This window comes from Macadamia integrifolia, chromosome 8 (assembly GCF_013358625.1).
Source record: "Macadamia integrifolia cultivar HAES 741 chromosome 8, SCU_Mint_v3, whole genome shotgun sequence".
Classification (NCBI taxonomy): Eukaryota; Viridiplantae; Streptophyta; class Magnoliopsida; order Proteales; family Proteaceae; genus Macadamia; species Macadamia integrifolia.
The window spans coordinates 212853-233113 of record NC_056564.1 but is presented as its reverse complement, the minus strand read 5'-3'; the positions used below and the strand labels follow the sequence as shown (position 1 = coordinate 233113).

The following is a 20261-nucleotide window of genomic DNA, read 5'->3' as shown; positions in this document are numbered from 1 at the left end:
CGACAAAACCCTTATTATGTATGAACTATGATTCAACATAAATCTTAAACAACTCAGTTCTTGGTTTAGTGGGTTAATTTAAGAACGGTTCCGGTCCCAAATTGATACTCTTACGTAAGAACACTAGGAAAGAGTAGAGTGATTTTCCCTCATAGCATATAGAATTACAAGAAGTCTACCATGTGGCAGAAAAACCTGACCTGAAATCGACCAAAAAGGCCACTGTAGCCATGAGAAGTATAGCCTAAGAGTAAGAGAAAGTTAGGGTTGGCCACTCAGCCTAGCTATTTCCCCTCTCTAGCCTGGTGTCTTTGACTGTTCAACGAGGTTTCAGTTTGGGTTGAGAGGTGGAATGTGGATTTGCTTGAGTTCGAGGTCGACAAGTGAAATTTAATTTGAGGCCACGTGCTAAGGACTTAGCAACAATATTTGTAAGGGATAAAGCTTCTTTACACAAACAGCATAGGGAAGCAAACCAATGAGGAGTGACAAAACAGCTTCATATAAAAGGGCAAAGAGAAAATTTAATTTAAAGAGAGAGAATGCTAGTGTACCCTCCACAGTAGGCTCAGAGAACCTTTTACCTATTTTAAGGCAGAAGAAGTTACGGCAACTGGTCGGATCAACCCAATAGCTGCCTCACCCCACTCCTATAGGTGAAGGTTTATCATGAACCCATTATGGCAGCAAAAGTGCCAAAATTTCTGCAAAGAATTATAGATATATGGAATGAGATGGATATTGCATGGATGTCTAGGTTACCATGATTGAACCATCAAAATTCATATATATAACCGACAAGAGAATTTTCATTTTCATTTTCATTTTCCTGACAATCACAGACTACATTGTAAACTGGTTTACAAAGGGTTCCCCCTGATCAGTAGCAGCAGGGATAGTCTAAAACTGATTTTAAAAACAAAAAAAGTTACAGTTAATTCTTTAGCGAGCTGCAGTTTGCTCAGGTGAGAACTTTTAGAAGCACTTTCTGTGAACGATCGATGGTCCAGTCTCATCATAGTCAGCCTTAGTGACATGCTGGTTTTGAGGAAAGACGACTTTGGCAAGAATGGCACCTCCCATCCATGCTGAATTCTTTGACAAGTTCTCTGGCATATATTCAGGAGGCTTTTTTTTTTTTTTTTTTTTTTTTTTTTTTGGAGGGGGGGTGGGGAAGAAAGGAAAACATCAGATGGATTTGACCATAAAAAATTCTTGCATTGCTGCAAAAGAAACATAGTTCATCATTTGACAGGAACATCTATCTTGGATCCCACTAGTTCAGAGGAACCCACTGTATGGATCAGATCACAGCAGAATATCATAACATGCTCCAAAATAATTAGCATTTTCCCAAAAAGTTACAAGGAGGTACCTTCACCAATGAAGGACGGATGGCCGAGGAGCACAGGTTAGCTTCTTTCTGGAACCTTTCTTCAAAACCTGCAGAAGACAACCCAATAACCTAGAGTCAGCAGCTCCTAAGACCAAGGTATTGCTCCCTCCAAAACATTTGAGTAAATGAGCATACTGTTTTTATGAGGATTGTTACAGTATTGTGATGGTATAATACATGAGTACAACTTCACTTAGTGCCAAATACAATTTCAGGCAAAGCAAGGGACAATGTGGCACAAAATCAGCACAACTGCATCATTGCACCTTGTACCAACACCAGAATATAGGTTGCGTTCTCTGTCCAGGGTTATAACCTCACTATATCTCACATTGTCACAAGTTGCATTGTGTACCATTTTTGAGTCCCACCCAAAACTGACAAAACTAAGACTTTCTATTTCCTATAAGATATCTGCTGCAAGATTTCTAAAACCATGAAAGACTAAAGCAGCTACACCTCCAGGACCACATGCTCCAAATGCCACAGTTACAGACCTGTAGCTCTGATGTTGGAAAAACCGTGGGGTTCACTTTGGCAGTTTAACCCAGACAATCATCAAAAGCAACAATAACTATGTCAACGATATTGCCAGGTGGGAGGTGAAATATTTAACTGAAACAAAGATGTCTGTAACATTGCTAAATATGTCAGTTCAGTTCACAGAAAATAACAAGAGTTACAGGTGGAAATAATACACACCAATCATAGATGTGGTGCCACCACATAGAACAGTAGTTTCCATCAGCTGGCGGTGGTTATCTGATGACACACTTGAGATGCAACGAACAAGCTGCTCAACAATCCCATGCTCATCTAAACCCAATATCAGTGGTTGGAACAAAGCCTCACCAACAGTGTACCTTTCTCTTGCAATTGTAATCACCTAGAACCATATTTTCAAAAGATAAATGTGTTTTGACAGGAAAATCCCATTAAGTTGATTCAAACTAGAATACAAAATTGAACATCAAGCAATTAAATACCCATCTGTGGACCACAAAGAATGGCAACTCTTCTGACAAATGGCATGGTTTTTAATAGCTAATCAGTTGATTCTGCTGCCAAGAAGTGTGATGAGAGGTAGAATACCAAATCAGGGATGTTCTCTATATGATTGAATCGTTGACTGTTGATCTATGCAGAGGAAGATTAGATTGGAGAAGCAACAAAAAGTGGGGTGGGGGTGACGTGAGGACCAATGTACCAAACCAGAATAACATAAGGCATAATCACGTCAGTCTCCAGGAAAAATTATCAAGGAAGAGAGAGTTATTGTTGATAGACCATTTTCCCCATCCTCATCAATGAATAACATTCAACCTGTTGGTTTATTAGGCATGGTTGAAAAGTCAAATAAACAGGCTCACATTTTATGGTTCAAATGAAGGGCCTCACCTCTTTTCAACCCAATCATTTTGAGGCTTTTTGCCGATGTTTCAGGAAGGGAAAAAAATGATCAGGACGAATGCAAAAAACTCCTTGGGAACAGAAACTAGTGTAGGTTTATTTAATTTTAAGAATATCAAGGTATGCCAACACGGTGAAGTGGTACCAGAATTGAAGCAAAGTCCTTTAATCCTGGAAGCAGAATGGGAAGTAAAAAGAAAGAAAAAGAAAATTCTCCTCCGTAGAAGGCAACAATCAGGTCAGATTGAGGGCTTTGGTGAATTTTCAAAGCCAAAACATTGAGTTCACCTTTTGACATCTCTATGTGACTCATAAGAGCGCTTCTCAAAATCAGAAAGCAGATTGGAATCCCTTCAAGGACTGAAGGAAATACTAAGTTGTTTTAAGATCAACCCATTATCTCCCATCAAACGTTTTTAGGTTACTTTAATAGAATATCCAGCAATAAGATATAGGATCATGTGTTGGAAGGACCAAGTGCAAATGAGAGATGTTAATATATCATCATAAATGAGGCATAGGATCAAGCATGTAAAGGCAAACAGAGATGTTAATCCATCTTTTACAAATTGAACACTATCACCAAACAGAAGACGGGTGCTGATAAGAAGCTATTCCATTAATGCCTTCTGATTCCCCCACCTAAGAAACATCAACAATTCTGATTTGGGCAGGAAAACAAACAGAAACAGCTCACCCAATCTTCAGGCGGAGATTCTTGAGCTCAAATTCCATCGTGGGGGAAAATACAGCTAAAATTCCTTCATACATGATACATGTTACAAATCCAGAATCTTGTAATCAAACCAAGGGAAGAAGGAGAAAAGAAGAAGAAAAGAAGAAGAGAGAAGAGAGGAGAAAGGCCAGAGTAACAAGCAGTCCCAAAGTGTGGGAAGCTAACCTGCGGCTCAGACCAGAATCATCTGCCACAGGTCCTTCCCTTCATATATATATATATATATATATATGTATAGAGAGAGAGAGAGATTATTCCAATAATAAAACAGGGACAGGAATACGCCTGTACCCTGCACAGAACATAAGAAGTACATAAGAAATATCGCTAGACAAAAATACCTCGAAGACTCAACATTCCTCCTCAAGCTGGAGCATACACATCACTCATGCTCAGCTTGGTACAACCACTGTGAAAACTAGCAGCAAACAGAGACTTAGTAAACATATCAGCCAACTAATCTGTGGAAGGAACAAAAGGTGTTTCAACTAATTTCTTCAGAACTACATCAGGAACAAAGTGACAATCCACTTCAATATGTTTAGTCCTCTCGTGGAAGACAGTTACTGGCAATATACATAACTGCTTGAGTGTCACAATACATCTTCATGGGTTTAGTTCTGCAAAACCCAACTTCAAAAGTAACGACTGTAACCACATCAACTCAATAGTGGTGTGAGCCAAGCTCTGTATTAAGCTTCAGCACTAGATAGGGCAATGGTAGTCTACTTCTTACGCCGTGTAACTAGATTACCTCTAGCAAAGGTACGTTAACCTGTAGTGGACCTACGATCACTAGCTGAGCCAACCCAATAAGCATCGAAGTAAGCAACCAGCTCCATATGCCGATTAGGACAATAGATCAGTCCTTTACTAGGACACAAATAGCCACATACCAATGTGCTTTATGAGGATACTACATGAACTAACTAAGAACTTCAATAGCATAAGAAATGTCAGTCATGTAACCGTGAGATATATCAACTTGCCAACCAAACTCATGTACTGATGCACATCTTGGAGAAGTATACCATTACTAACACCAAATTTTTGGTGAGGGTCCATAGGGACATCTACAGATCTGGATGCAAGCATACCAATATCAAATAAAAAATCCAACATATACTTTCTCTAAGGTAAGCAGATCCCCTACTTACACCTAACAACTTTAATCCCAAGAAAATAGTGAACCTGACCTAGTCTTTGGTCTGAAAATACTGTTGTAAGTAGTTATCAACTTCAGAAATACCGACCTCATCATTACCGGCCAGGATACTATCATCCACATAAACTACTAAGACAACCAATTTATTACCTCTGCGACAGACAAAGACAGAGTGGTCAAAATAGCATTGAGAAAAACCACAGTTCACGCAGTAGCACTAAAATTTTCAAACCATGCCCGAGGGGACTGTTTAAGTTCATAAATAGCCTTATGTAAACGATACATCCAGCCACTATTCTCCCCTGAGCAACATAACCAAGAGGTTGCTCCATATACACCTCCTCTTGCAAATTACCATACAGGAATGCATTTTTTATGTCCAACTGAGACAATGGCCAATCATAGTTAGCAGCAAGAGAATTTAGTTCAGCCTAGCAACAGGAGACAATGTCTTAAAGTAATTAACACGATAAGTCTGAATATACCCCTTGGCAACCAAACGGGCTACCAACTCTCAACAGAGCCATCAAAATGATATTTAATGGTGCAAATCCCACGACACTTTACCAAGTCCTTACCAAAAGGTAAATCTACTAGGCATAGTTGTCACGGCGTCGCCAAGGCGCCGATTAGGTGTCCCGGCGGTTTGGAGTGAGCAAATCGGTTGACCGATTAGGGTCACCCTCATGGCCTCATTAATCGACTACCAAGGGTACATTGGCGTCACCAAATCGTCCCTGGCGACGATTTATGACGTTGTATACATAAATCGGTAGCCATTTTGTATTTTTTTTTTAATTATTATTGTTAATTAATAAATTGATTCTCTTTCTAATAATGTTATTGGCACTTTGGCAGGGATAAAAGTGTAAATTAAGACTATTAAATTGTACCAAGGAAAAAAAAATGTCACTTAAGACCAATGTCTAAAGTCGCGACACCGACCTTCTTCAACCTTTCAAGTTTTCAACCCTATGTGAAGACTGAAGACTCTTCAACCCTTATACTGCTCCGACGATAGCTGCTACTAGTCCGGCGTTTATGCTCCTACTTCGGCATTGCTGCTCCCGTGCTCCGACGAAGGTATGTTCAGCTCTTCTTCTCTTCTTCCTTTTTCTGGTTTATCACCTCTTATTCTCTTCTTCTAACCTTCTTCATTGCCTCTGGTATGAGGTATCGACTCTTCTTCTCTTCTTCTCTTCTTCCCCTCTTCTAACCTTCAGTTCTTCCTTGCCTGTTGCTTCTGCCCTTTGGTAGTCAAAACTCTTCAGTCTTCACCTCTTCCCCCCCCCCTTTTCTACTACTAATCAGTCTCCTCTCTTCTTCTGATATTCTTCTTCCTCTTCCTTAGTTCACTCACACACACTGCTATTAATGCCTGGGATATTGAACAAGGGTTGCTCCTTCCCTGCGAGTAGCTGCTGTACTTGGATTTTTTTTTTTTTTGTTTTAACCTTAGTTCACTCACACACACACTATTAAGGAATACCCCTTAAGTCTACAAATGTTCTCATCTAAAAATTACATTGGTAGTGTTATTTTATAGCCTTATGGCGCTTATCAGTCATGCTCATGCCCTTTCTTATGATCTTATCCATCAAGTATCTGTTTTGACACCAATGTTGTTGCTGTTTTGGGATTTCATTCCATTAATTCACAAACTGTGTGTTCCTCCTTTAATGTTTAGTATGTGAGGACAGCCTTTTGCCCAAGCAGAGGCTGTCCTGGTTTTAACTCATAGGAAATTACAGCCAAAAGAATAAATAAAAAATGCAACATATTTTCTAGTGTTAAATAACTTAATTTGTTAATTCAATGGATCTTTTCTAGTTCTCTTCTGTTGCAACATATTTTAACAATGTTTCCTCATTCCTGTGATATATGTTGGTTTTATATGTAATAAGGTATATATTGTAGAAGCATGTTAAATAACTTTAAAAAATAGGGGAAATAAAAAAGTAGCATGCTAAATAACTTTAGAAAATAGGGAAACTAAAAAATGACACATGGGTGATTTGACCACCATGGCAACACCATAACGGGCGATTCTTCGCCAAATCGATTAGCCACCCCTCCACCGCCTTGGATCGATTTGATGTCGTGACAACTGTGCTACCAGGCTCCAAGTGGCATGGTTCAAGAGAGCATCCATGGTAGCTTTTCAAAGGATACAAAGAGCTTCAACATGACTTTTTGGAATGGTATGAGTAGATAGGGGCAATGCAAGACCATGGATAGATAATGGAAGATGAGACAAGGAAGCAAAGTTAGCAATTGGATACACAGCCATAGATTTCTGAATGCATGTGCGTGTACCTTTACGATGAGCTATTGGTAAGTCATCATGGACGGATGGGCTAAGAGCTTCACTACAGGAAGACGACAGTATAGGAAGTGAGTCATCTGGACTAGCAGTATCGACATTGGGCTATCTGAGCTTCTTCTAGCGCTGATAAACCTGTAGAGGAGGTGTGACGTTGGCATTGGGGACATCAAGGAATTGAATGAGAGTAGGAATGGGAGAAGGAACTATTGAAGTCCAATCAGCCCCTGATTGGGACGCTTGGAAAAAAATGTGTGCCTTCAAAAAAGGACACATCAGTACTAACAAAGTTTCGGAGAGCAACTAGGTCATAGCATTTGCATCCTTTTAGGGTACAGGAAGAACCCAAAAAAATACATTTAGTGGACCAAGGAGACAACTTATGTGCCTAAGAATGCAAGTTGTGAACAAAATCGACATAGCCAAAAACACGGGGAGGAACCGAAAAACTTGGCAAGTTAGGAAAAACAAGGGAAAATGGAGATTAATCGGAATAAACCGAGGATAGCATGCAATTAATTAAATGACATGCAGTTAAAACCCCATCACACCAGAAATTCTTCGAAGCATGCATATGCGACATAATTGTCCATGCTACCTCTAGGAGATGCCGATTTTTTCTCTCAGCCACCAAATTTTGCTGAGGCGTATAAGAGCAGCTAGTTTGGTGTATCATCAAACGGGCAGCACAAAATTCAGAAATCTCATTTTGAACATACTCTAAAGCATTATAAGAACTGAAAATCTTAATTAAAATGCCAAACAGTGTTTTTATCTCATTATAAAAATTCTGAAACACAAATAAAAATTCAGATCTATATAGCCTTTAAGAGATACAGCCATGTAAGACGAGAGAGGTCGTCCCAAAAGTCACAAAATATCGAAATCCAAATCTATTGTTGGCTCTATAAGGACCCCAAACATCTGAATGTACCAGAGAAAATAAAGACGAACTACGAGCCACAGAGCGGGACGGAAAAGAAACACGGTGATGCTTTCCAACTCACAAGTTCACACTTTAACTTGAGAAAAGACTTAAAACTAGGAAATAAAATTTCAACCTATACAAGGACAAATTACCTAAATGACAGTGCCATTGGAACGGAGTCACATCCCCACTGGTTGCAGCAGCAGTAGAAGTACCACAATAGAGATAATATAAACCATATTTTTCACTCCCTCCACCAATAGTCTTCCTCGTGTGAAGATCCTGAAAAACACAGTAAGAAGGAAAAAAAGTTATTGAGCAATTTAATGACTTGGTTAACTGACTCGCTAAGAAAAGACTTAATGGAAATTAGGGAACATGTAACACAGATGATAGGTTAATGGAAGATGTAGGTGAGATAGTACCATGACCTTAAACAGGTGTTGAAGCACCGTTTGCAAGAATAACAGATGTAGAAGTGGTACTAATAGAAAATGACTTAAACAGAGATGACTTACCAGTCATATGAGCAGAGGCCCTTGAATCAATAATCCAGAGGGTAAAAGTAGTGGTAAAGAGGATTGATGTACCTGCATGAGCCAAGGTAGCAATGGATGTAAATGCCCCATTGTATGTATTAGAGGATGCCTCAAGAAATTGCAGACGTTTTAGTAATTGATTGATATCATCACGTAGACTGGTAGAAGAATCTCCTGAAGAAGTCCTTGGTTTAGTATCATTGGTAGACACCATGTCAGTACCATCATCTGATACTGCATGATTGGCTAACTGGGTTGCCAACTCTGGCTTACCATGTTTTACCCAACAAGTCTACAATATGATTGGGCTTGCCACAGTAAGAGCATTGACGAGAAGAATGATCAGATTGTTGTCCACTAGAACCCCGACCAACAAACGTACAGCCTCCCCCACGACTTCAGCCACGTCCACGGTTAGCAAGGAAGGCAGAATTGTCTTTAGTGGACTGATCAAGTTTTGTAGAAGATGTAATACGCTTAAGTATGGAATAAGTATCATTCAGTGTAGGGACAATTTCCCCAACAAGTGGCCCTTCACTGCGTTCAGGTCATTATTCAAGCCAGCCAGGAATTTGGAAAAAAAGAACTCATTACGTTGAGCTTTTAGCTTGTCAATACATGTAGTTAAGGGCTGGAAAACATTAAGTTCTTCAACCATTCCCATGAAAGCACCATAGCATTTTAATAGAGACTTGTTAGATTGACGAAATTGGAACAACTTCTTATAGAGATCATAGATACGAGTCGTATTCTTCTCCTGAGAATATGTTTCCGTCAGATTATCCCACATGCCTTTCGCAGTGGTGTGAAACATGACATTGACAGCGATATATGGCTCCATATTATTTCACAACCAGATCAATATTAACGCATTATCCTTCATACATTCATTATATCCCTTATGAGATGACGTAGGAGGAGCAGAGGTAGTAAACTGAAGTTTATCTTTGGCCACAAGATAAATCCTCACATACTGAGCCCAAAGTAGGTAATCCAAACTTCCTTTGAGCTTAATAGATGTGATCTAGACATTCATATTGTCTGACGAAGATGTAATAGCAGCAGGAACAATAGTTTTGGTCTTAGCCATAGGGAACCAAAAAATCAATAAGTCAGGGTTTTGATGTATAAGCAAATACTCAAATTATGATGTAAGGGGTTCCTAGGTGACTAGGTCTCCTACAAGATTAACTAACTAGGTAGGGTTAACTCAAGGGACTTGGGTAGATAGGACAAAAAAGAAACTCAGCAAACAAGATTAAGCATGCAAAATAAAACGAGACAAATAAACAAAATAGCAAAAAGCAATAATAATCTAGGCAGAAAAACACATAACCTCTTACTTAAGTTTCAAGTGGGGACATGGGGAAGAGAACAAACGTCATATGAATGTTAGGTTCAGCACAAATCAATCTAGACACCCAAATTAGATATGCAAACAATCAATGTCCTCTAGCAACCAACTAAAATAGAAAATAGCAAGGGTTTTGGAGATATAACAGTGACGAAACGTCTTAAAACAATGGGTAAAAATAGACATAAACAAAGGGCTAAGGCTGGTTTCAATGTTAATGAGCTGCAACATATAATAGGGATTAATAGAGGTGGAGAGGGTTTAGTTTAATGATTTACCTTGCTGCTGTCCAGGTCTGAGGAGAAAAGAAGAGACCAAGGTCCTCCAAAATAAAGAGATGCAGTCCACTTTTGGTTGATGAAGAAAAGTCCAGCCGGTTGTATAGAGATCCTCAGTATTGTCGATGTAGCTTGGTGAATGATGTTGGGGCTCTTAGCAACTCACGGACAGCAGGTACAGCCAGCAGTAATCCGTTCATTGAAAGGAGATCAGCAGCAGCCCAGGTGATGATCTATCCACGGAATAGCACCTTCAGTTGTGCAAACAGTGGCTGCAATAGTGCAGCGGGAGCAGCAGAGAGTAAACAGCAGTAGAGAGTAACAGCAGCAGAGAATAACAACAGCAGTGAGTAACAGCAGCAGTGGCAGAGAAAAAAGAATGGAAAAAGAGAGGGAGGCGAGACAAGAGAGAAGAGAGAACCGAGAGAATAAAGAGAGAAAAAGGCGAGAAAGAGAGTGAGAAAGACGAGATTGAAAGAGAAAGAGAATCGTGAGAGGGGTGGGGGGTTTGCTCCTTGGCTGTTTTTCAATTCACATTCATTGATTCCCAAACAATGGCCAATGGCCTTACACTTAAATAGAATAAACTTCCAAAAATAAAAAAAGATATTTAGAAACTCAATTGCTTGAAATAAAAAACTACCTAATAAACCAATAGAAAGAGGTCCTAGTTTCCTAATTATGTAAAACAATCAAATAACATTAGAATTAAAGCAAAGTACTATAATCAAATAAGATTTTGTGGGGTCCACAAGATCTGCTGAATGGGAGGACAAAGGGGGGTCGAACCCAGCGCTGGAAGGCTGGTTCGACTTCTCTTTCCTTCTTCTTTCTTGTTTCTTCTCTTTCCTTCTTCTTTCTTGTTTAATCCTCCAACCACAAAGATGTATCTGGTTGAGTCTTCTTCTTCTTTCGACTGTACACCTTGATGTCCCCATCAAATCACCTGTGTGCAGATTGATGTAGCACCATAGAATGGAAGATCCTAGTATAGAGTAATGGTATCCAGACCTGATCCCACCATAGACATCATCAAATCAATCCACCGAACCACAGTGACAAATCTATGAACCAGGAAATCCCTGCAAATAATCGATTTTGAGCAAAAGGATGGTGGCATTGATCCAAGGTCTTCAATCTTCAGTTTAGCAGCATAATATCACGCTCCAAATAGAAAACGAGCACTCCATCAATGAGTAAGGGAGTGATTTAATCCATAGCAAATACAGTAGTAAGCGGATAAAACCAGAGAGGTTCATCAGAAAAGAGAAATCAGCAGAGAAGAATTGATGAACTCTAGGTTTGGTCACATAAGCTCTGATACCATGTTATGATTCCAGAATTGTGTAATCAAACCAAGGGAAGAAGGAGAAGAGAAGAAGAAAAGAAGAAGAGAGAAGAAAGGAGAGAGGCAAGAGTCGCAAGCAGTCCCAAAGTGTGGGAAGCTAAACTGCGACTCAGACCAGAATCGTCTGCTGCAGGTCCTTCCCTACATATATATATATATATATATTCCAATAATTAAACAGGGACAGGAATACCCCTGTACCCTGTGCAGAACATAAGTAATATAGCTAGACAAAAATACCCCTAAAACTCAACAATACATATTTTAAACTAATGAAGCAACAAAAATGGTACTTGGGTAGGAAAGATCCACACCCTCTAATACCGTCCAATCCGACCATAATTGAGACATTCCTATCTTATCCCTTGAGGACGACTTCATCTTCATTAACATGAAAGTATGAAATTCAACATATTACATGGATCTATTCTTGATGCTAGACAAGTGAGGAAGAATAATAATAGGAGATCAAACACAATGGGCCCTCGAGCCTCACCACCGCCCCCCTTTTTCAATTGGCAACAAAAAGAAAAACATAAGGGATTCAAATCCCACTTTTTTTTCTTTTTCTTTTTTTTTTTTTTTTTTTTTTTTTTTTTTGAAGTTGAGAAATAAACCCATTCACTCCATTTGATGAGTCACTTGAGTCTGCCAAATACATGTCAAATGAAATGGAATCTATCAACTCAAATTGTATGCAGTTGATATTGCAAGTAATGATGTGGCCATATAGCAAGCTGAAGCATTAAAAACTCAACAAGTTGCTACTCTAATGAACAAGTTTTGTCCTTTTTTCTTTTTTAATGAATAATGGATTTCATTCAATAAGAAAAAGTCAATATAGTATGTTCCATGACAAGAAAATTAAGTTTCTAATGTCAGCAAACCTGTCCATCTGGAAGAGTATGCTGCTCTTTCTGACATGATTTTTCAGTGTTCTCATAAGCATCTTGATCTTCAGCACAGCATGCATACTGCTCTTTTATATTCTCAACATCAGACAAGCTGAGATTCACATGTGGATTGGATTTACGGAGTTCCTGAGCAAGTAAGTTTGTCAAATCAATACCTCCAATCTCAAATCTTTTCGAGGCAATGTGCTGAACTGCACCTTCAGAGACTGGTGCAATATCTGGTAAAAATGTTACAGAAATCATGTGCATAAATGATCAGATCATCCAATAGCAGATACACTTCCTAGTCTATGCATCTACAGATTCTTTAACAAAAGCTTCATTCCATACTAAAGAAACAGAACAAGGCATCAGATTATAAACAAAGTTACAGTTTGCCTAACATACTACCGAGCTTGGGGATACAAATTAATTTTGATATGGTGGCAACTCGCACGCAACTCAGCTCAACATGTGGATCATAAATCAGCACTAACAATAGGCCTTTTTTTTTGCTAATGGGTATCAAGGCCTTCAACCTGACTAGTCCCCCGCATAGTTAGTAAATTCGCGTATAATACGCTGATTTTTGCCGTATCCAAACGTTTCAATCAAAAAGTCATAATTGGGTGTATCAATCCATATTATACGTGTATTCTATAGGTACCCTTATTATACACGTTTTAAACACGAATAATATGTTTTATTCTTATTAATACATTTAGTTTGTGACCCCCAAAAAAAAAAACTCAACCCCAAAATTCAAAACGACACTTCTCCCTTTCCATAAGTTTCTTGATTTTGAGAAAAAATGTGGACGACACGCGTTTCCTTTTCTTATTTTATTAATTCCAGCCCCTCTTTCCATATTGCCCTTCCCTCTCTCCTTTATTACCTTATTTATACCCTTTATTTAACTTCATTTCAAGCTTGTCCTAAATCTATTAATCAAAAACCTTATGTGTCATCCCTCTTGTTCCTATCCATTAGCCTATTAAGTCTACTTAATTATAATTTTACCACCCAATTTAAAATCTTACCTTAATTATGAATCTACCGTTGGTTATCACAATTGAATAATTGAATATCTGAATGGACATATATGCAATCTGATTCCGATTTTATATACGGATCCACATCAATAGATTTGTTAAATGATTGTCCATATGCTATTATTATTATTATTATTATTATTATTATTTTGACAAATATATGCTATTATTTACTATGATAGAAAGTGATTGATGGATCACTTATCAACATGGCTATGATAGACATGATTAAACTTTTTTTTTTTTTTTTTTTTTTTTTTTTTTTTTTTTTTTTTAACTTTGAGAAATAATCCCCAATTGGAAAATTAAATCGGATTTAGGTGTTCATAAGAGCATGGGATATTAGTATTTTGTTGTAAACAACCAATTTTAGTTCATTCTTAATACCAAAATAAACCCGTATTTTTGCTCCCAGATTTTTACATAGCAATCGTATTAAACACGTATCATATCATTGTCGTGCATGTTTTATTGCGCCGGATTTCTAAAAAGTATTATTTCCATATGGCCCGTTTAATTACCGTACGTATCCGTTCCTGCGGCATACATTATTTACCATGTCCTGATAGTGTGGTTCTACAGATCCACAGTGTGAACAGGAGTGGGACCCTTAAAGGATTAAAATTACCATGACTCCAGATTATCATAGGGAATACCAACCTGGAACAGCTTGGATCAGCTGATCCAGGTGTGCAAGAAAATAATAAAAAACCTGTGGGTTGGCCAGTCCTCTTTGTATTACAGAACAGGGGTTCAGATCAAGTTATCCAGATTTGAGATCAGTTCCTCCATAAGACCATGGGATCCACTGATGGATTAAACCAACAGGATCTCCACCGCCAAAAGACAAATGTATCACATTTGACAGTGATCAGAATGAATATTATTGCCAACAGAGAGAAGAAAAGTAAAGAGATGAGATCTGCATCATTCAATCCTAAATAATTGTTATCACCAAAGAAAAAGACAAACAATCAGATGTATTTTGGCCCAGGAAATCTCCTTGGCAGCTACCACTGAAATGTCCTCCAAACCAATTTTTTTATTTTTAGGAATAAATGACAACTTTTTTTCCCCAATAGATACTCATACGCCCTCATCTACAGTACTCTCTTTGGTAGAATGTCTTGATGCTTTCCAGTCTATAAAATACAGCCATAAAGTTCCAGTACCACCTTTGTCTCAATTCAGTAATGTCATTCTTCAATTCAACTAGAAGGGGCGAATGGACTCGCAGACAGTTTGGTATGGATATTAGACTAGGACTCATTCCCTTGTTCTCTTTGCTTCAAAAAATAACTCAGCAACTTATGAGTGAGGAATCAAGAAAGGGAATAAACACAAGCCCAAGAGCCAGCTCACAGACAAACCCAAATTCAGAAGCCGGTCAGCAGATATAGAAAAAAAAAAAAAAAACATTATACCGAAAAATCTGAAGAACATATGTGAGCTTAAAAAAATTAACAGCACAAATTTATGTCTATTGGGAATACATACCTATCTTCCCATGTCCAATATCAACAGTGCAGCCTGAAATCCGTCCTACTGCATACAGTGATAGTACTGCTTGTTCAGAAGCATAAAAGCCCGAGACATTAAATGTTTCAAACATCATTTGCACCAATCGTTCTCTGACTGCCTGATGACAACAATTTTTAACCAATAAAGGATTTAGATAGTGAAAAATAGATGAGAAGAATTTTAAAAACTTATTTAACAGAAGCCAGAATTTAAGAAATCGGTACAATGTACATAAAAATATAACATTACTAAAACAATTAAATAATATTTGCAACTTTTGAGTTGATTGACTTTTTCAAAGCTGAAGTCTTCATGCATTCGGCCATGGATTCAGATCTCCAGATGCCTGTGTCAACTTTAGCTAAGGCCTGCAACTGAATCCCCACCGCAGCAAAACTCACCAAATAGCATATTGTTGTTCATCCAAAATTGTGCACAACATGCCCCTCCTCTTTTATTTATAATAGCAATCAACCCATTACAAGAATAGTAACCCCTTATGCATGGGGAAGGGTTACTTGGCTACCAAGCTAATTAGCATAGTTGTCAAAGTGACCAGACAATCCAAGGCGTTGGAGGGGTGGTTACATGAAAAGGCTCATCTAGGCACGCATTAATGATTTATATGTAATATAGCAATGATATTTTATATAATTGTGTTTACAAGCAACATAGAAGCCATATCAATGAAAAATTATATAATTGTCCTAGTAATGGACTAATGTGAAAAAACCAACATGTAATTGACAAAGCATAGGACATAATATAAGCTTATTCAAAATAAAACAAGGCAATAATAAACATAAATCAACGTAAACTCGTGAAATGTCAATAAGGCGTGTTGTTGCCTTGGACCCAAGAAAGAGTCTAGACACCAAGGTGGTGCCTAAGCGACGTCTTGACAACTATGCTAATTAGGATCTTCTAAAATGGGATCCAAAGCTATTACATTGAAAAAAAAAGAGGTAAATAAAATAGAAACAACTACTTAGCTAATAACTTAACTACTAAGTAGCTGGTTTCAAAATTTGAAACTAAATAAATTGTAGCAACACCCATGTGGCAGTCACATGGACCCACGTTCTCCACAAAAAGCTGGTCGGTGGCTATTCTAATGCTCTTAATGGGCTTAAGTTATAACCAGGAAATGGGCCGCGTATGGGCCTACATAACTTAAATCATGGCTTATCATGGGCTGGTTAAAACACTTAAGTTGGTATAATTGGTAGGCCTAGGTGCAGGCTTGTTAGTGGCCTTTATTCCTCCTTTAATAAACCCTTAAGTTTGCATAATCTCTCCCTGGCTTGAAATCTTTCGAATCTGACAAATGAATGGCGGCCACACATTTCTTGTACAAGTTAGAGTCGAACATCTTGAAGTCATCACCATGTATCCAAGTAGCATTAATTCCTTGGGTCTCCTCCCATTTGATGAAGAATGAATAATATCCACCACTGCTCCATGGCATTTTGTACCTATAGCCTAACACCTCTACAATCTCATCCTCAACTGGCGGTGTCAATTGTGTCAACCTCGACATATGCTTCGTATCTCCCTCATTTGAATGGTGACCCAAATAAAGAATCAAGTCTACCACGTTGAACACATTGCTAACAGCCATGTCATCAGAAAGCTCAAGAAAATAGGCATTTGGACCTATATGCTTAGGAACTTTGTAAGGACCATCCGCCTAGGATGAAGCTTAGTGGTTGCAACTGGAGGGAACCTCTCTGAAGCTACATGCACCATCACCATATCACCAGTTTTGAATTTCACATATCATCGATGACAGTCAGCTATGGCTTTTTAGGCATCATTGCTAATAGCTCTCCGTTGCCACACATCTGCATGAACCTCATTGATGTGGCATAAGAACTTGTCTGCCTCGATGTTGGTGCATGCATGTGATGGAAGGAATAAATTTAATCGGTCATTTGGGTTGCATTCCAAACACAATCTTTAATGGGGCACGACCGGTTGTCCTATTCACTGACTGTTGTATGCAAACTTTGCATTGTCTAAGATAGAAGGCCAACTCTTTTCATAATCATGTACCAGAAAATGTAGTAGATTGCCTAAACTGTGGTTAACGACCTCTGTTTGTGGATGATGCGCGGTAGAAAGTTGTAGCTTATTCCAGGACTTCATCCAAACATCTTCTAGAAATAGCTCGCAAACTTTACATCCCTATTAGATACAAAGGACTCAGGCAGCCCGTACAATCTCACAACCTCTCTAAATAATAGGGAGGCCATGAGGTAGGCATCAAAAGTCTTTCGACATGGATGAAATAGGCCCTTTTCAAAACTGTTTCCAAGTTTCGAATCTGTGAACTCAGGGAAATCATCCTCCCAGTTATTTGTGTTTGTATCTTGCCCTTTTTTCCAAATGGTTCTCTTAGTCAATACCATAAGCTATCAAAATAGATGGGGAAAATAGTGTCTAATTTGAAGAAAAAAAATAAAAGCAAGAGTTTTCTACCTTAGGAGTAGAAAGTGGTTCAGTAAACAATATCTGTCCTTCATTTCCAACCTCCCATTCAAGGCCAGTGTATAGAATATGGTGCAACAAGTCTTCCATAGCTTCCCAGTCTTTAATAAATCCCCTCACAACTGGATCAATAGTGATTTCTTCAAATGTTGAACTATCAAGCATGGCTCCGTCCACAGGCATTCGTTTCATCTGAGTAGGGATTACCTGTAATAATATATTCAAAGAAAGTAAGAGCACTATTTACAAAATAAGTATCGGTTAGAGGAAATAAACAAACAGAATTCTCAGATTATTTAGCAATGTACGCACCATACAAATGTCATCTTTGTCAATATTATCCCTTATTATTGTACAACTTCTAGCACAAAACTTGTACATGCTAGAAAAATCCTTTTAAAATATTTACCATGTTTACGGAAGCATTCTAGCGTGTTCAACTTGTTCTGGTTCGACGGAGGGAGCAGTCAGTTCACATTCTTGCAAAATGAATGGACTTAACTTGAGGAGACAACAAATCTGTTCCGCACTAAAACCAAGTTCATGAGGTAGCTAATTCTTCATTGACAACGGTGCCATGTGTACTACCAGTTCTCCACTAACCCAAACCAGATGTTAATGTCAAATAAATAACGCAATGTTTTTATTTATTTTTTATTCTTCCGTGGATTTTTTTTTTTTCTAGGGTTTCCTCGAACGCAAGCAGTCATAACCATACTTTCATTTTTTCAGAATTCTCAAAGAAAATTCATGGAAGAAGAGAGGAACTGAATTACCATTGTGGGAGCTTGGTCAGGAACGGCGAACCCTGCCTTGAGGAGCTTTGAACCGGCATCGATGACAACTGCTTCCATTGCTTCGTCTGCAACACCCTATAATTCAAGCTTCCCGTATCTCGCGGCTTTAGAGCTTGATAACTGTGGCCCTGGGCCGGGCTCAAAAAAAACAAGCTTGAGTGATTAAGCTCAGATTTCGCTCGTTGGGATCATCAGAATAAGAATCGGTTCACTTTCCCATTTGCACTAGTTTCATGCAAAATGAACAAAACATTTGAGGCTTCGACTATATGGATGCGATCTACTTACAGGGGTTCGTCGACGGTTTTCAGATCATGGTTTCCTGAATCACTAATAACAGGGCAGGTTGGATTTCGTACCACGTCTAAAAGACGCCTTTCGCTACTCACAGGGAAGAAGACCGTGGCCGGTGAACCCGAAGAACGGTTTTCGAAAGGAAGGGTTGAACCTTGAGCGTCGAGGGGAGGGACGGGAAAAGAATTGAGCGTCGAGGGTTTTGAGCAGGGTCTGTGTCGGGTGAAACAGGCCCGGGTTGGGCGGATTTCTTAAAACCCCAACCTTTTGGCACCAAAATTCAACATAGACCCAGCTCAATTTTGTTGGGTTCAGCCTGGTTCAAGCTTAGGCCGAGTTAATCCTAGATGGTCATGTATTTTTTTTTCCCCTACAAAGGGTATTTCTTAGGCCTATATTGACCGGAGAGGGAGAGGGAGAGGGAGAGGGAGAGGGGGAAGATGTTACGACTATGACCTGTCCTTGTCCACCCCCTAATCTATACATTTGCAGCAAGTAGCCAATTTAGTTATAAAATAGACATTTTAATCACCTTACATCACTATATTTCTTACAAGCTGGATAGATCAAAATTTGTCCCAATTCTTCATGATTGCTACGTTATCTAAAGTTCATATCAATACATGACATGAGATACAAATATAGCATATGTAAAGAAAATGGCATAAATAAATTGGCCATTTGGTGGTCTTAGCTCAATAGGTAAGAAGAGTATATGGCTTTTACGGAAAAAAAAGAAAGAAGAGTATTTAGCTTGTGTCACACGTGATATGTGTTGAAGTACGAACAGTTTGTGTAACGCTTGTATAACACATGATGTGGGCCTAGGAAAAAGGAACACTATTACTAAACAAAATAATAGATCAAGGTTAAAATCGGACCAGGTTGGGTTAGCTGGTTTAAGCCTATATCTCAACCCATGTCCAGTGGAGCTGAGGCGAGTTGACCATCATAACCAAGTCACATAGGGTTCAAGCTCAAGGTGGATTCGGGGCCATCATGGCCAAACTTACACGGCTACCAATATGTATAATTTGCATCAGGTCATATTGGATGGTTGTACCCTTGATTTTGATAAACAGTTACTTATGAACAATTTTTACCCTTTAACAATAACCATTTTAAGGTTCTTATTATTAGTAGATTTTTATTTATTAACGTTTATTCTTATAGCAACCAAGGTTTTTATAGTTTGGCAATGCCACCACACACGCAGAGACATGAACCCAGTTGAAAACTGTAATGTGAACTAGGCCTAGGTGTTATGGAGTTTCGTTGAATAGGCTATTTCAAATGCCATTAGTTGATCATGAGTTTTGAATAACCAACTCTCGTATGACACTAGTATGACCACATTAAATTGAAGAAATAGACCAGGTTGGTAAAGATGGTGATCTATTGCTTATACAAGTAGAGATGATAGTTACTTTTTAATAAACACTAATATATGAATCAAAATGCTAGCAAAAATCTAACAAACTGCCTCTGCCTGGTGTTGATTTGCGAGGCTTTTGCTAGATTTTGATTGTTGCTAAATCTGAGACTTTTTGAATAATGGATTCATCAGACCTAGTGCGTGTGTCCCCATAGAAAGCACTCGTACTGAATGTTACTGAAGATGAAAAAAATAATGATAAAAAATCCTAAAATTTCGATGGGAGAGGTATAGGTATGCTGGCAGGTTACAATGGAATTACCTGCAGGATGGAGGTAACAAATCCAAACCTCACTCCACCG

The 20261-nt window shown here is 38.6% G+C and overlaps 1 protein-coding gene across 2 annotated transcripts; it reads right to left on the bottom strand.

Annotated features, from left to right (window-relative positions):
• Positions 1-791: 791 nt before the first annotated feature.
• On the bottom strand, positions 792-18765 carry LOC122086396 (actin-related protein 7). 2 transcript variants are annotated; one of them, XM_042655177.1, is made up of 8 exons: positions 18519-18764; positions 18210-18358; positions 17425-17640; positions 14920-15061; positions 12365-12609; positions 2099-2282; positions 1376-1443; positions 792-1128 (listed from the first exon to the last, which is right to left on the bottom strand). In XM_042655177.1, the coding sequence occupies exons 2-8, from the start codon at positions 18285-18287 to the stop codon at positions 976-978; spliced, it is 1086 nt and encodes a 361-aa protein (XP_042511111.1). In that variant the 5' UTR covers positions 18288-18358; positions 18519-18764; the 3' UTR covers positions 792-975. The 2 variants fall into 2 exon arrangements, with proteins under 2 accessions (XP_042511111.1, XP_042511110.1); XM_042655176.1 differs by having other exon boundaries at positions 18210-18765.
• Positions 18766-20261: the final 1496 nt, after the last annotated feature.

What these genes read in the sequence shown, in the direction of transcription:
- LOC122086396 (XM_042655176.1), bottom strand. Translation starts at nt 18,287, where the DNA reads ATGGAAGCAGTTGTCATCGATGCCGGTTCAAAGCTCCTCAAGGCAGGG. An exon ending in AACCACTTTCTACTCCTAAG is followed by an intron (nt 15,062 to 17,424) that starts GTAGAAAACTCT and finishes TGTTGTCATCAG; the next exon opens with GCAGTCAGAGAACGATTGGT. An exon ending in TATTGGACATGGGAAGATAG is followed by an intron (nt 12,610 to 14,919) that starts GTATGTATTCCC and finishes CATTTTTACCAG; the next exon opens with ATATTGCACCAGTCTCTGAA.